The 15,380-nt window shown below is 47.0% G+C and overlaps 1 protein-coding gene across 1 annotated transcript in view; it reads left to right on the top strand.

The window, feature by feature from the left end:
- LOC144508726 (uncharacterized) overlaps window positions 1-15,380 on the top strand; it is a 64,972-nt gene that overhangs the window by 5,052 nt on the left and 44,540 nt on the right. The window contains exon 4 of the mRNA XM_078237033.1: window positions 930-1,075. Within this exon, the coding sequence (XP_078093159.1) occupies window positions 930-1,075 (146 nt within the window). The remainder of the gene's footprint in view (window positions 1-929; window positions 1,076-15,380) is intronic.

The following is a 15,380-nucleotide window of genomic DNA, read 5'->3' as shown; positions in this document are numbered from 1 at the left end:
ACATTTCCTCATGTGGCCGGCGGGCAGGCGGCGGGGTGGAGTGGGGGGGGGATCACATTTTGTTTAATAATCAATCACCCAGGAATGTTTGACTGTGTTAAAGGTGCTATATAAATGCAAACTGTTTGTGGAAATGTCATTGCAAACACAAAACAGTGGACATATCTAAAATAACGGACAATTCCAAAATGGCGAACAATTCCAAAATGGCGCACAATTCCAAAATGGCGGACAATTACAAAATGGCGCACAATTCCAAAATGGCGGACAATTCCAAAATGGCGGACAATTCCAAAATGGTGGACAATTCCAAAATGGCGGACAAGTTTAGTAAATGGTAAACTCTAAATATTTTCCGTGGCTGCGATTTGGAACCTGGAATTTGCTGCACTATCGCTGCATTCCCATTCCACCCCCCAACCCCTTCAATATTCTTTCCCTCATAAACAGTATTAAAAGGGAAATGAGAATTAATAATTGCCAAATGAGACATTGGCCAGGATTCTCCGGCCTCGCCCGCGGCTGGGATTCTCCAGTCCCGCTGCAGTGAATGGAGTGAATTTGGCACTGAGCGATAAATTTTACGTTCTCACTGGCAGCGGGGGGCGGGGGCGAACGGGATCAGAGAATCCCGGCATCTTGGGTTGATTCAGAGCCAGTGTTGAACACCTCTTACCCGGGGCATATCGGAACCATTCTCTCACACAAGGCAGCTGTAATGTAGGTGCTATATTTGTGCACCGGGATTAAACCACCGACACACCAGAGTTATACTGCTGGCTGCGCAGTGACGTTGGCTGCAAAAATTATCATTTAGTCTCCCCCTTCCTTTTGCTGTATAAATGGACACCCCCTCCTGATCCCTCCCTGCTCACGTCTCTTTCGCGTAACCACTTACTCTTCAATGGCTTTCTAACTCACTACTGCAGGGAGACTCCGGGGGACCTTTGGTGTGTGACGGGATCCTCCAAGGTATTGTGTCGTGGGGACGGGGATGTGCGCTGAGGGATTCCCCTGGCGTCTACACCAAGGTCTGCTCACTGCTGCCCTGGATCCATGATATCATGGCTACAAAGTGAGAACATCGGAGATATCCTCATTAACAGCACGGAGAGAGGAGAGGATTCAGCTCCCTCGCTGTGCCCAGCAACTCGCAAAATAATAATAAAGAGTTCATTCTGAGATCACCTCCGTCTCTCTCCTTTCTTTATCATCCACACACTGGTACCAACAGCAAGGACACATTTACACACACACTCACTCACTCACACACATTCACACACACACACACACACTCACATTCACTCACACACACACTCACACACTCACTCACTCACACACACACACACACACACACTCACATTCACTCACACACACACTCACACACTCACTCACTCACACACACACACTCACACACACACACTCACATTCACTCACACACACACTCACACACTCACTCACTCACACACACACTCACACACACACATTCACACACACACACACACACTCACATTCACTCACACACACACTCACACACTCACTCACTCACTCACACACACACACTCACACACACACACTCACATTCATTCACACACACACTCACACACTCACTCACTCACACACACACTCACACACACACATTCACACACTCACTCACACACACACATTCACATTCACTCACACACACACTCACACACACACAGATTCACACAGACACACACACACACACACACACACATTCACACACTCACACTCACTCACTCACACACTCATTCACACACACACTCACAGATTCACACAGACACACACACATTCACACACACACACACACTCATTCACACACTCACACATTCATACACACACACTCACACAGATTCGCACACACTCACACTCACTCACACATTCATTCACACACTCACACACACACAGATTCTCACACACACACTACTCTCACTCTCACACACACAGATGCACACACGCACACACACAAGCTCTCTCACATACATACACTCATGCACACACAGACACACACACACACACAAACTAAGACACAGACACACACCATATCAGATTCACTAATGTCCTTTGGGGAATGAAATCTGCTGTCCGTACCTGGTCTGGCCTACGTGTGAATCCAGAGCCACAGCAATGTGGTTGCCTCCCAACTGGCCTCTGAGCTGGCCGAGTGAGACACGCAGCTGTTTCAAACGACAATGAAGACTAAAAGGAACGGGAGGCGATGGACCACCCGGCATCGACCACGGCACCACGAAAACCAACGACAAACCCAACCCTGCCGAGCCTGCAAGATCCTCCTAACCAACCCCTGGGGGCCTGGGAGAGCTCCCTCTCTGACTCGTCAAGCAGCAGCCTGACATCATGTCATGTCCCAACTATGTTCAGGATTGTGGGTTTGAACAGAAAGAAAAGTGTTTGCACATGGAGATTGAAACTAACACAGAGCAGCTTTTGTTGAAGAGTTGCTCTCTCTGCACTCCGTCAAGCACAAAACTGAGAATAAAACCGCAGTCTTAACACACACCCTCACAATATCATCATCAAATCATATGATCAGCTCTTAAAGCAACCTGCAACCTCTTAAATATATAACATCCCTCCCCTTTACTTCTGTGGTCATGACAATAAATTATTACAATATTATATCTACATAGGATTAATAATACTCCAGACACAGTACTATTCAAGATTAATCACCATACCCAGTCAACAAGAAAGTCGATGAGGACAATCTCTATTCCTCTGGTTGTATTCTGAGATCTGGCTGTCCTTAACCCGAGAAGTACGATTTGGAACTTTGGTCAAGACTTCTTCTCTTGGAACTAATTCTGCATCATTCTCATAGAATCATAAAATCCCTACAGTGCAGAAGGAGGCCATTCAGCCCATCGAGTCTGCACCGACCACAATCCCACCCAGATCCCATTCCCGTAACCCCATGCATTTACCCTGCTAATCCCCCGACACTAGGGGCAATTTAGCATGGCCAATCAACCTAACCCGCGCATCTTTGGACTGTGGGAGGAAACCGGAGCACCCGGAGGAAACCCAACCAGACAAGGGGAGAATGTGCAAAATCCGCACACTGACCCGAGGGCGGAATTGAACCCGGATCCATGGCACTGTGAGGCAGCAGTGCTAACCACTGTGCCACCGTGTCATGTCGTATAAAAAAGACACTATCATCAGGCAACTCAAATTCAATTAAGTCTTTCCTGGTCGTATTCACAACACTCGGGGCCAAAGAAGTTGGTATTTCAGAAGATAATTCTGCAAAATCATTTCAAGATATCAACAATTGGTGTCGCTAAACTAGTTCATCTCCAGTTTGAACTGTTAAGAAATTCAACCCATTTTTGCTGAAACTATGCCTGGTGCCCATTTCTCATCGGTGCGGCCCGGTGGCACGGTGGTTGGCGCTGCTGCCTCACAGCGCCAGGGATCCGGGTTCAATTCCGGCCTTGGGTCACTGTCTGTGAGGAGTTTGCACGTTCTCCCCGTGTCTGCGTAGGTTTCCTCCGGGTGCTCCGGTTTCCTCCCACAGTCCAAAGATGTGCGGGTTAGGTGCATTAGCCGTGCTAAATTCCTCCAGGATGTGTAGGTTAGAGCGATTGGCAGGGTAAATATGTGGGGTTACGGGAATAGGGCCTGGGTGGGGATTGTTGTTGGTGCAGGCTCGATGGGCCGAATGGCCTCTTTCTGCACTAAGGATTCTATGATTTGTGGCAGAATTCCACGCCAACACTCGATCTCCTTGTTGAAATGAGCATTGTCTATCCTCACTTCTCATCGAACAACTGGAGATTGGTGTTTGATGCTCCACTTTCCCTGAAGTTTCCCAAGGGAATAACAAATCAAATATAGTTCTCAACTTTCTCCTCAAGAGCAGGTGAGCTTTGGGTGGTCACAGGAGTAGTGTTTCTATAAGATACCAAAAAGCAATGCACACAACATGATAATGAACCTTGCTCTTTTGAAGCTTTTAAAGAAGGTTTCAGGGATTGACAAATCTTTCAGCTGATCCATTGTTTAAGGTGTGGAGTTTATATTCTGAATACCGTTGACTTTGAGATAATGCTCAAACTTTTGTGAAGTAAATTGCGAACGATTATCACTAACAATCTGTTCTGGTTTACCAAATCTTGCAAAAATGTCATCATGTTTTTCAATGGTTTGCTCAGATGTAGTAGATCTGATGATAACAACTTCGAGCCACTCTGAGTGCGCATCAATTAACACCAAGAACATGCAACCCTCAAACAGACCAGCAAAAGCTACGTGTAATCGTTGCCGTGACATTTTAGGCCACTCCCAAGGGTGTCAAGGAAACAGCGGTGGTGTATTCATTATTCATTCACAGGATTGGAACTGTCCCACTTTCTCTTCAATCTGTGTATCCAAAACCCGGTCACCAAACAAAACCTATCATCCGGACCAGACAAAGATGTCCTTCATGTCGTTGTTCAAGAGCTCTTCCACACAGACTGGGGGTGGCACAGTGGCACAGTGGTTAGCACTGCTGCCTCACAGCGCCAGGGACCCGTGTTCAATTCTGGCCTCGGGTCACTGTCTGTGTGAAGTTTGCAAGTTCTCTCCGTGTCTGCGTGGGTTTCCTCTGGATGCTCCGGTTTCCCCTCACAGTCCGAAAAGATGTGCTGGCTCGGTTAATTGGCCATGCTAAATTGGCCCTTAATGTCAGGGGGTTTAGGAGGGTAAATATGTTGGGTTAGGGGGATAGCACAGGACCCGGGTGGAATTGTTGTCGGTACATACTCGATGGGCCAAATGGCCTCCTTCTGCACTTTAGATTCTATGAATTTTTATTCATTCATGGGACATGGGCATCACTGGCTGGCCAGAACTTATTGATGTGGAGATGCCGGCGTTGGACTTGGGTAAACACAGTAAGAGTTTTAACAACACCAGGTTAAAATCCAACAGGTTTATTTGGTAGCAAATACCATTAGCCTTCGGAGCGCTGCTCCTTCGTCAGATGGAGTGGAAATGAGAATTTATTGCCCATTCATAGTTGCCCGAGGACAGTTGAGAGTTAACCACATTGCTGTGGTTCTGGACCAGGTACGGACGGCAGATTTCCTTCCCTAAAGGACATTAGTGAACCAGATGGGTCTTTCCGACAATCGACAATGGTTTCATGGTCATCAGTAGGTTCTGAATTCCAGATTTTTTATTGAATTCAAATTCCACCACCTGCCGTGGCGGGATTCGAACCCGGGTCCCCAGAACATCAGCTGAGTTTCTGGATTGATAGTCCCAGTGATAATACCACTGGGCCGTCGCCTCCGGAATGATCGCTCAGATTCCCCACAATCGACACTCACCTTGAATGGTCAACTCAAACTTTCTTGACACGTATGGTTTTAAATCAGGATGTGGCAGTGCATTGTAGCTCCCGTTCCACCAATACCATATCCATCACATTCCCCATCACAGGATCATTTCAGATATATCTCTAAACTCGAGAAACTGTCATAGACAAAGTATCTACCAGCGGAAAATAAAAAATATTCGCAAAGTTGGTTGGTACTATCTGCTCAGTAGGTAAAGGTAAGCGTGATAATACATAGAAACAGAGAAGATAGGAGCAGGAGGAGGCCATTTGACCCTTCGAGCCTGCTCCGCCATTCATTACGATCATGGCTGATCATCCAACTCAATAGCCTAATCCTGCTTTCTCTCCATAACCTTTGATCCCATTCGCCCCAAGTGCTATATCCAACCGCCTCTTGAATACATTCAATGTTTTGGCATCAACTACTTCCTGTGGTAATGAATTCCACAGGCTCACCATTCTTTGGGTGAAGAAATGTCTCCTCATCTCCGTCCTAAATGGTCTACCCCGAATCCTCAGGCTGTGACCCCTGGTTCCGGACTCCCCCATCATCGAGAACATCCTTCCTGCATCTATCCTGACTAGTCCTGTTAGAATTTTATAAGTCTCTATGAGATTCCCCCTCATTCGTCTGAACTCCAGTGAAAACAATCCTAACCGAGTCAATCTCTCCTCATACATCAGTCCCGCCATCCCCAGAATCAGCCTGGTAAACCTTCGCTGCATTCCCTCGAGAGCAAGAACATCCTTCCTCAGAAAAGGAGACCAAAACAGCACACAATACTCTAGGTGTGGCCTCACCAAGGCCCTGTATAATTGCAACAATGATGTGGAGATGCCGGCGTTGGACTGGGGTAAACACAGTAAGAAGTTTAACAACACCAGGTTAAAGTCCAACAGGTTTATTTGGTAGCAAAAGCCACACAAGCTTTCGGAGCCCCAAGCCCCTTCTTCAGGTGAGTGGGAATTCTGTTCACAAACAGGGCATATAAAGACACAAACTCAATTTACATGAATAATAGTTGGAATGCGAATACTTACAACGAATCAAGTCTTTAAGATACAAACAATGTGAGTGGAGAGAGCATCAAGACAGGCTAAAGAGATGTGTAGTGTCCCCAGACAGGACAGCCTGTCCTGTTTATATGCCCTGTTTGTGAACAGAATTCCCACTCACCTGAAGAAGGGGCTCGGGGCTCCGAAAGCTTGAATGGCTTTTGCTACCAAATAAACCTGTTGGACTTTAACCTGGTGTTGTTAAACTTATTACTGTAATTGCAACAACACATCCCTGCTGCTGTACTCGAAATCTCTCGCAATGAAGGGCAACATACCATTTGCCTTCTTTACCGCCTGCTGCACCTGCATGCTTACCTTCAGCGACTGGTGCACAAGGACACCCAGGTCCCTCTGCACACTCCCCTCTCCCAATTTACAGCTAATATATCAGCATTAGCATAGCAATCTGACTGACAATACTTTATATCATAGGAGTGTGCAGTTAGGACCAGTGACCATCTTTGCAATCTACTAGCAGCTAACGACTAATTTATACGGGCCAAAAATAGTAGATCAGAGTCAATAATCAGTCAATAATGTGAAATGGCGACCAAATGAATAATGATGAAATCTTTGTACCCCTAAAACTATACTCAATGCTTCCTTTTCCAGCTGAGCAGAGTTAAGTTCAGCACTAGTCAGTGTATGTGAAGCAAAAACTATTGGTCCTTCTTCTCCCGAAGGGATAAAATGTGAAACTACTGCCAATACTTCATAAAGTGAAGCATCACAAGCAAGCAGTAATGGTAGCTTTGGGTTAGAATGAACCAATACTTCAGACTTCTGCAAAGCATCTTTGACATCCTTGTATGCTTTCTCACTTCCTGTTGTTGTCCCATGACTGTTCCACACATGGTAACTAATGCAATGGCTTCAGTAATGTCGCTAAGTTAGGAACAAATTAGCAATAATAATTTATTAATCCTAGAAAGAACCTCAAATGTGTCACATTCGTTAGACATGGTACTTCTAAAATAGCGCCATTTTAACATCATTTTAGGTGCTTTATGTAGGTTTTTACTATCAATAATGTGAGCCTGATGGGTGGCATGGTGGCACAGTGGTTGGCACTGCTGCCTCACAGCGTCAAAGACCCGGGTTCAAAAACTATTGGTCCTTCTTCTCCCGAAGGGATAAAATGTGAAACTACTGCCAATACTTCATAAAGTGAAGCATCACAAGCAAGCAGTAATGGTTCAATTCCCGGTTTGGGACTCTGTGCGGAATCTGCAAGTTCTCCCCGTGTCTGAGTGGGTTTCCTCCGGGTGCTCTGGTTTCCTCCCACAGTTTAAAAGACGTGCTAGTTAGGATGCATTGGCCATGCTAAATTCTCCCTCAGTGTACCCGAACAGGCACCGGAGTGTGGCGACTAGAGGATTTTCACAGTAAATAAAAATCCTGGACTGAAGTCTGGAAAAAGTCATACTTTCCTTTCTTGATCCACAGACCAGGTGCTTGAAGACATTCCAATGTTGCTTCTAAATTACTCAAGTGCTCTTGTACATTGGACTCTTAATTAGAATATCATCCAGGTAACATTAGAACATAGAAGAAATACAGCACAAACAGGCCCTTCAGCCCACAAGTTGCGCCGGTCATGTCCCTACCTACCTAGGCTTATATATAGCTTACCTATAACCCTCAATCCTATTAAGTCCCATGTACTCATCCAGAAGTCTCTTAAAAGACCCTATCGAGTTTGCCTCCACCACCACTGACGGCAGCCGATTCCACTCACCCACCACCCTCTGAGTGAAAAATGTACCCCTGACATCTCCTCTGTACCTACTCCCCAGCACCTTAAACCTGTGTCCTCTTGTAGCAGCCATTTCAGCCCTGGGAAAAAGCCTCCGAGAATCCACCCGATCTATACCTCTCAACATCTTGTACACCTCTATCAGGTCACTTCTCATCCTTCATCTCTCCAAGGAGAAAAGACCGAGCTCCATCAACCTATCCTCATAAGGCATGTCAACCAATCCAGGCAACATCCTCGTAAATCTTCTCTGCACCCTTTCAATCATTTCCACATCCCTCCTGTAATGAGGCGACCAGAACTGAGCACAGTACTCCAAGTGGGGTCTGACGAGGGTCTTATAAAGCTGCATCATTATCTCCCGACTCCTAAACTCAATCACTCGATTGATGAAGGCCAGCACACCATACGCCTTCTTAACCACCTCCTCTACCTGCGAGGCCGATTTAAGAGTCCTATGAACCCGGACCCCAAGGTCCTTCTGATCTCTACACTGCTAAGAGTCTTACCCTTGATATTATACTCCTTCATCCCATTTGACCTGTCAAAATGGACCACTACACATTTATCCGGGTTGAAGTCCATCTGCCACTTCTCCGCCCAGTCTTGCATCCTATCTATGTCACGCTGCAGCTTCTGACATCCCTCCAACCTATCCACAACACCACCAACCTTCATGTCGTCGGCAAACTTACCAACCCATCCTTCCACTTCCTCATCCAGGTCATTTATGAAAATGACAAACATCAAAGGTCCCAGAACAGATCCCTGGCGCACTCCACTGGTGACCGACCTCCAATTAGAAAAAGACCCATCTACGACCACTCTCTGCCTTCTGCAGGCAAAGCCAGTTCTGGATCCACAAGGCAACAGCCCCTTGATCCCATGCCCTCTCACTTTCTCGAGAAGTCTTGCATGGGGGACCTTATCGAACGCCTTGCTGAAGTCCATGTAAACCACATCTACCGCTTTTCCTTCGCAATGTGTTTCGTCACATTTTCAAAGAACTCCACCAGGCTCGTAAGGCACGATTTGCCTTTGACAAAGCCGTGCTGACTACTTTTGAGCATACTAAACTTCTCTAAATGTTCATAAATCCTGTCCCTCAGGATCTTCTCCATCAACTTACCAACCACTGAGGTTAGACTCACCGGTCGGTAATTTCCTGGGCTATCCCTATTCCCTTTGAATAGAGGAACCACATCCACAATCCTCCAATCCTCCGGAACCTCTCCCGTCTCCATCGATGACGCAAAGATCATTGCCAGAGGCTCTGCAATCTCTTCCCTCGCCTCCCACAGTAACCTGGGGTACATCCCATCCGGTCCCGGCGACTTATCTATCTTGATGCTATTCAAAATTTCCAACACATCCTCTTTCTTAATGTCCACATACTCAATCTTTTCAGTCTGCCGCAATCCTGTAGTACAACCGCCCAGGTCTTTTTCCACCATGAATACCGAGGTAAAGTATTCATTAAGCACCTCTGCTATTTCTTCCGGTTCTGTACATACTTTCTCACCTTCACCTTTTATAGGTCCTATTCGGAAGGACTACCGGAAGGACGTGGAGGCTTTAGAGAGAGTACAGAGGAGGTTTACCAGGATGTTGCCTGGTATGGAAGGGCTTAGTTATGAGGAGAGATTGGGTAAACTGGGGTTGTTCTCACTGGAAAGACGGAGGATGAGGGGTGACCTAATAGAGGTGTATAAAATTATGAAAGGCATAGATGAGGTGAACGGTGGGAAGCTTTTTCCCAGATCAGTGGTGATGTTCACGAGGGGTCATAGGTTCAAGGTGAGGGGGGGGGAGGTTTAACACAGATATCAGAAGGACGTATTTTACACAGAGGATGGTGGGGGCCTGGAATGCGCTGTCGGGCAAGGTGGTGGAGGCGGACACACTGGGAACGTTTAAGACTTATCTAGATAGCCACATGAACGGAGTGGGAATGGAGGGATACAAAAGAATGGTCTAGTTTGGACCAGGGAGCGGCGCGGGCTTGGAGGGCCGAAGGGCCTGTTCCTGTGCTGTATTGTTCTTTGTTCTTTGTTCTATTCCTTCACATCTCATCCTTTTACTCTTCACATATTTATAGAACGCCTTAGGGTTCTCCTTAATTTTATCTGCCAAGGTCTTCTCGTGACCGCTTCTGGCTCTCCTAATTTCTTTCTTAAGTCCCTTCCTACAAGCCGTATACTCATCTAGATCCCTATCATCGCCTAGCTCTCTGAACCTTTTGTACGCTTTCCTTTTCTTTTTGACTAGGTTCAGCGCAGCTTTCGTGCACCACGGTTCCCGCAACCTACCAACACCTCCCTGTCTCATTGGAGCGTTGTCATGCAGAACTCCAGACAAACATTCCTTGAAAATCTGCCACCTTACTTCGGTACTTTTCCTCGAGAATACTTCCTTCCAATTTACGCCTCTAATCTCCTGCCCGATGGCTTCATATTTCCCCTTACTCCAGATAAACACTTTCCTAGCTTGCCTGATCCTATCTCTTTCCAATGCTAGCGTAAAGGAGATAGAGTTATGATCACTATCCCCAAGATGCTCCCCCACTGAGAGATCCGACATCTGTCCAGGCTCATTAGCCAGTACCAGATCGAGTACAACCTCTCCTCTTGTAGGCTTGTCCACATGCTGTGTCAGGAAACCCTCCTGAACACACCTAACAAACTCCTCCCCATCCAAACCGCTTACCCGAGGGATATTCCAATCAATGTTTGGGAAATTAGAGTCTCCCATCACGACAACCCTGTTATTACTACATCTCTCCAGGATCTGTTTCCCTATCTGCTCCTCAACATCCCTGTTACTATTGGGCGGCCTGTAGAAAACACCCAGCAAAGTTATCGACCCCTTCCCACTCCGGACTTCCACCCACAGAGACTCTGTAGACAATCCCCTCCACGGCATACACCTTCTTTACAGCTGTGACACTATCCCTGATCAGCAGTGCCACGCCACCCCCTCTTTTGCCTCCCTCTCTGTCCTTTCTGAAATATCTGAAACCCGGCACCTGAAGTATCCAGTCCTGTCCCTGTCCCCAAGTCTCCGTAATGGCCACCACACCACACTTCCAAGCATCAATCCACAGTCTAAGCTCATCCACTTTATTCACTACACTCCTGGCGTTAAAATATTGTACACCAGAGAGACCACTTAAAACCCAATCTATCAATCTTTGGAATGGGGCTGGTGCAGATGTTATTCTAAAAAGTAATTTTTTAACAATGGAATAGACCTTAATGAGTAACGATGGTAAGCAATAGTTGCGATCATTCATTCATCTGTAAACATGCTTGTGAAAGATCAATCTTGCTGAATCTCTGCTCACCTGATAATCCAGCCCCACCCTGCACACTGACCTTCATTGACTCCAAGTTAAATAGCATCTTCATTACCTTGGTTTCATATTCCCCAATGGCTTTCTCACCCCTCTCTACCTCTGTAACTTCCAGTTCTAGATTATCCCACAAGAGGAAATATCCTCTCCACATAGACCCTGGTTAGGTTCATTGGCCATGCTAAATTCTCCCTCAGTGTACCCGAACAGGTGCCAGTGTGTGGCGACATGGGGAATTTCACAGTAACTTCATTGCAGTGTTAATATAAGCCTACTTGTGAAACAAATAAAACTTTAAACAAATCCCTCAGGATCTTAAAGGCTTCAATCAAGTCACCTCTTACTCTTCTAAACCCCAGCAGATACAAACCTAAACTCTCCAACCTTTCCTCATTAGACACCCATTAGACACCCAGCTCATTCCTGGTATTAGTCTGGTAAACCTTCTCTGAACTGCTTCTAACACGTTTACACCTTTCCTTAAATAAGGAGACTAATACTGTACACAATACTCCAGATGTGGTCTCACTAATGCCCTGTACAACTGAAGTATAACCCCTCGACCTTTAATTCTTCGATTAAGTAAAGGTTTGATGGATTTTGAGATTGAATATCATAGAATCGGGGTGGGGTGGGGGGGGGGGGGGGGGGGGAGGGGTGGGGGGGGGGGGGTAGGTCACCAAATGGTTGGTGCACAGCAAGAGGCCATTCAGTTCATGATGTCCTGTGCTAGCTCTCTGCAAGAGCAGTTTGCTCAGTGCAATTCCGTTCTCCCCCTGTCCCTGCACACAATTAAAACCACAATTCCCTTTGGAAATCCTGGATTGAGTCTGCCTCCCCCACTCTCTCAGGCAGTGAGTTCCCAAAGGTAACCCCTCGCTGCGTGAGAATGTTTTCCTCATTTCCTGATTGGTTCCTTTTCCAATCACCTTCTATCTGTGTCCCCCTCTGGTTCTCGAACCCTCCACCAATGCAACGCCTCTACTTTCTCAGGAGGCCAAGCAAATTCAGCATGTCCGCTACAACTCTCACCAATTTTTACAGATGCACCATAGAAAGCATCCTTTCTTGTTGTATCACAGCTTGGTCTGGCTCCTGCTCTGCCCAAGACCGCAAGGAACTACAAAGGGTCGTGAACAAAGCCCAGTCCATCACGCAAACCTGCCTCCCATCCATTGACTCCGTCTACACTTCCTGCTGCCTTGGAAAAGCAGCCAGCATAATCAAGAACCCTACGCACCCCGGACATTCTCTCTTCCACCTTCTTCCGTCAGGAAAAAGATACAAAAGTCTGGGGTCACGTACCAACCGACTCAAGAACAGCTTCTTCCCTGCTGCTGTCAGACTTTTGAATGGACCTACCTCGTATTAAGTTGATCTTTCTCTACATCCTAGCTATGACTGTAACACTGCACTCTCTCCTTTCCTTCTCTATGAACGGTATGCTTTGTCTGTATAGCGCGCAAGAAACAGTACTTTTCATTGTATCCCAAAACACGTGACAATAATAAATCAAATCAAATCAATGGGAACAGCAGTTTTTCCCTCTCCACTCCGTCCCAGACCCTCTTGTGATTATGAACCTCTCAATCAAATCTCCTTCTCCACCTTTCCTTCCCTGGGGAATCAATCCCAGATTCTCCAATCTGCCTTCCCTTAACATTCACTAACCAGTCAATTATGAAAGTTCCCAGTGGTGGGGGATTGGGGAGTTGCCATGGTGGCACAGTGGTTAGCACTGCTACCTCACAGAGAGACCACTCCATCTGACGAAGGAGCATTGCTCCGAAAGCTTATGGTATTTGCTACCAAATAAACCTGTTGGACTTTAACCTGGTGTTGTGAGACTTCTTACTGTGCTTACCCCAGTCCAACGCCGGCATCTCCACATCATGACCTCACAGAGCCAGGGACCTGGGTTCGATTCCCGGCTTGGGTCACTGTCTGTGTGGAGTTTGCACATTCTCCTCGTGTCTGCGTGAGTTTCCTCCGGGTGCTCCGGTTTCCCCCACAGTCCGAAGATGTGCAGGTTAGGTGGATTGGACATGCTAAATTGTCCCTTAGTGTCAGGGGGATAAGCAGAGGAAATATGTGAGGTTATGGGAAATGGGCCTGGGTGGGATTGTTGTTGGTGCAGACTCGATGGGCTGAATGGCCTCCCTCTGCACTGTAGGGATTCTATGATTTGAAGAGTTAATAGTGATATTTTGTTGCCTTGCACTGGAATGGATCTGGGCAATGGGCTAACCTACAGAATGTTCTGGAAGCCCTTGTGGGAGTGCCCAAGAGAACACTCTCACCATGGGACAAACCATAGTGGCTGGTACTCTGGCTGGGGGGTGGGTGGGGGGGGGAGGGAGGTGTGGGGGGGCAGAGGTCGCAGGGGAGCGAGCCACACTCCAGATATTGTTGCAGAGTATATAGTGTAGCTAAGATGCTTTGTTAGGGGAGGGGGTGGGAGATGGATAGGGAGGGGAGTTTACAGTTCGAACTGGCAATGATAAAGCATCCTTAACAACATCTAGACATCCCAAAGCATTTGACATACATTGAAGTAATTTATTGAAATGTTGGGTTCAAATGTAGTCTGTCCACCATCTACAAGGACACAAGTCAGGAGTGTGATGGAATACTCCCCACTTGCCTGGATGGGTGCGGCTCCAACAACACTCAAGAAGCTCGACACCATCCAGGACAAAGCAGCCCCGCTTGATCGACACGCTAACCACACACATTCACTCCCTCCACCCCCCGACGCACAGTGACAGCCGTGTGTACCATCTACAAGATGCACTGCAGTTTAGGTCCCCTTACCTCAGAAAGGGAGATCTAAAGATGTTTGTTCACCAATTTAGGGAAAACACAACTCATTTATTGGCAGGTAAAAACAATACAGAATCTTGCAACCTCGTGCCTCCATCCAGCTCCGCTTACCAGAGCGATTGAACAAAATGCTCCCCGATTGGTTCCCCGAGTCATGCACATTTTGAAGGGCGGCACGGTGGCACAGTGGTCAGCACTGCTGCCTCGCAGCCCCAGGGACCCGGGTTCGATTCCAGCCTCGGGTCACTGTCTGTGTGGAGTTTGCACATTCTCCCCGTGTCTGCGTGGGTTTCCTCTGGGTGCTCCGGTTTCCTCCCACACTCCAAAGATGTGTGGGTTAGGTGGATTGGCCGTGCTAAATTGCCCCTTAGTGTCAGAGGGACCAGCTAGGGTAAGTGTATGGAATTGTGGGAATAGGGCGTGGGTGGGATTGTGGTCGATGCAGACTCGATGGGCCAAATGGCCTCTGACTGGACTGTAGGAGTCTCTGATTCTAATAAATAAATTTAAAGTTAGATGAGTGAGCGGTTATAATGATTGAATTGGAGAGTTTATTGCGATTTCAGATACCTCGAGGGAACGGTACAATGAGTTTAACGAACATTATTAAAATACTTCAACTGGGAGAATAAGAATTGCTTAGTCAGTGTTTATTGAGCTGTTTGATTTGATTGAAGGTTGGATTCTGGCTGTGTGGATCTCTCCTGATTTCTAGTTGTTCTGCATTGTTACGTGGATCCAGGAAAGGTAGTTGTAGACTTTCGTGTAGACCCCGGGGTAATTTCGCATTGCACAGCCGATACCCCATGAGACTATCCCTTCCAGCTTCCCGTCACAAACCATCGGACCCCCTGAATCCCCCTGTGCGTGGGGAAAGGAAAAAACACAATCAGAGCAATCTGCATTCATATAGCACCAGTAATGCTATATGGATCATAGTGGTTAAAACATCACGGTTAGAATTCTCCAGCTGTTCACACGGGCGGGATTCTCCAGTCCTGCCGTCGGCGCACCCCCGC

Source organism: Mustelus asterias, chromosome 20, assembly GCF_964213995.1.
Source record: "Mustelus asterias chromosome 20, sMusAst1.hap1.1, whole genome shotgun sequence".
Lineage (NCBI taxonomy): Eukaryota > Metazoa > Chordata > Chondrichthyes > Carcharhiniformes > Triakidae > Mustelus > Mustelus asterias.
This window is presented reverse-complemented; position numbering and strand designations above follow the sequence as displayed.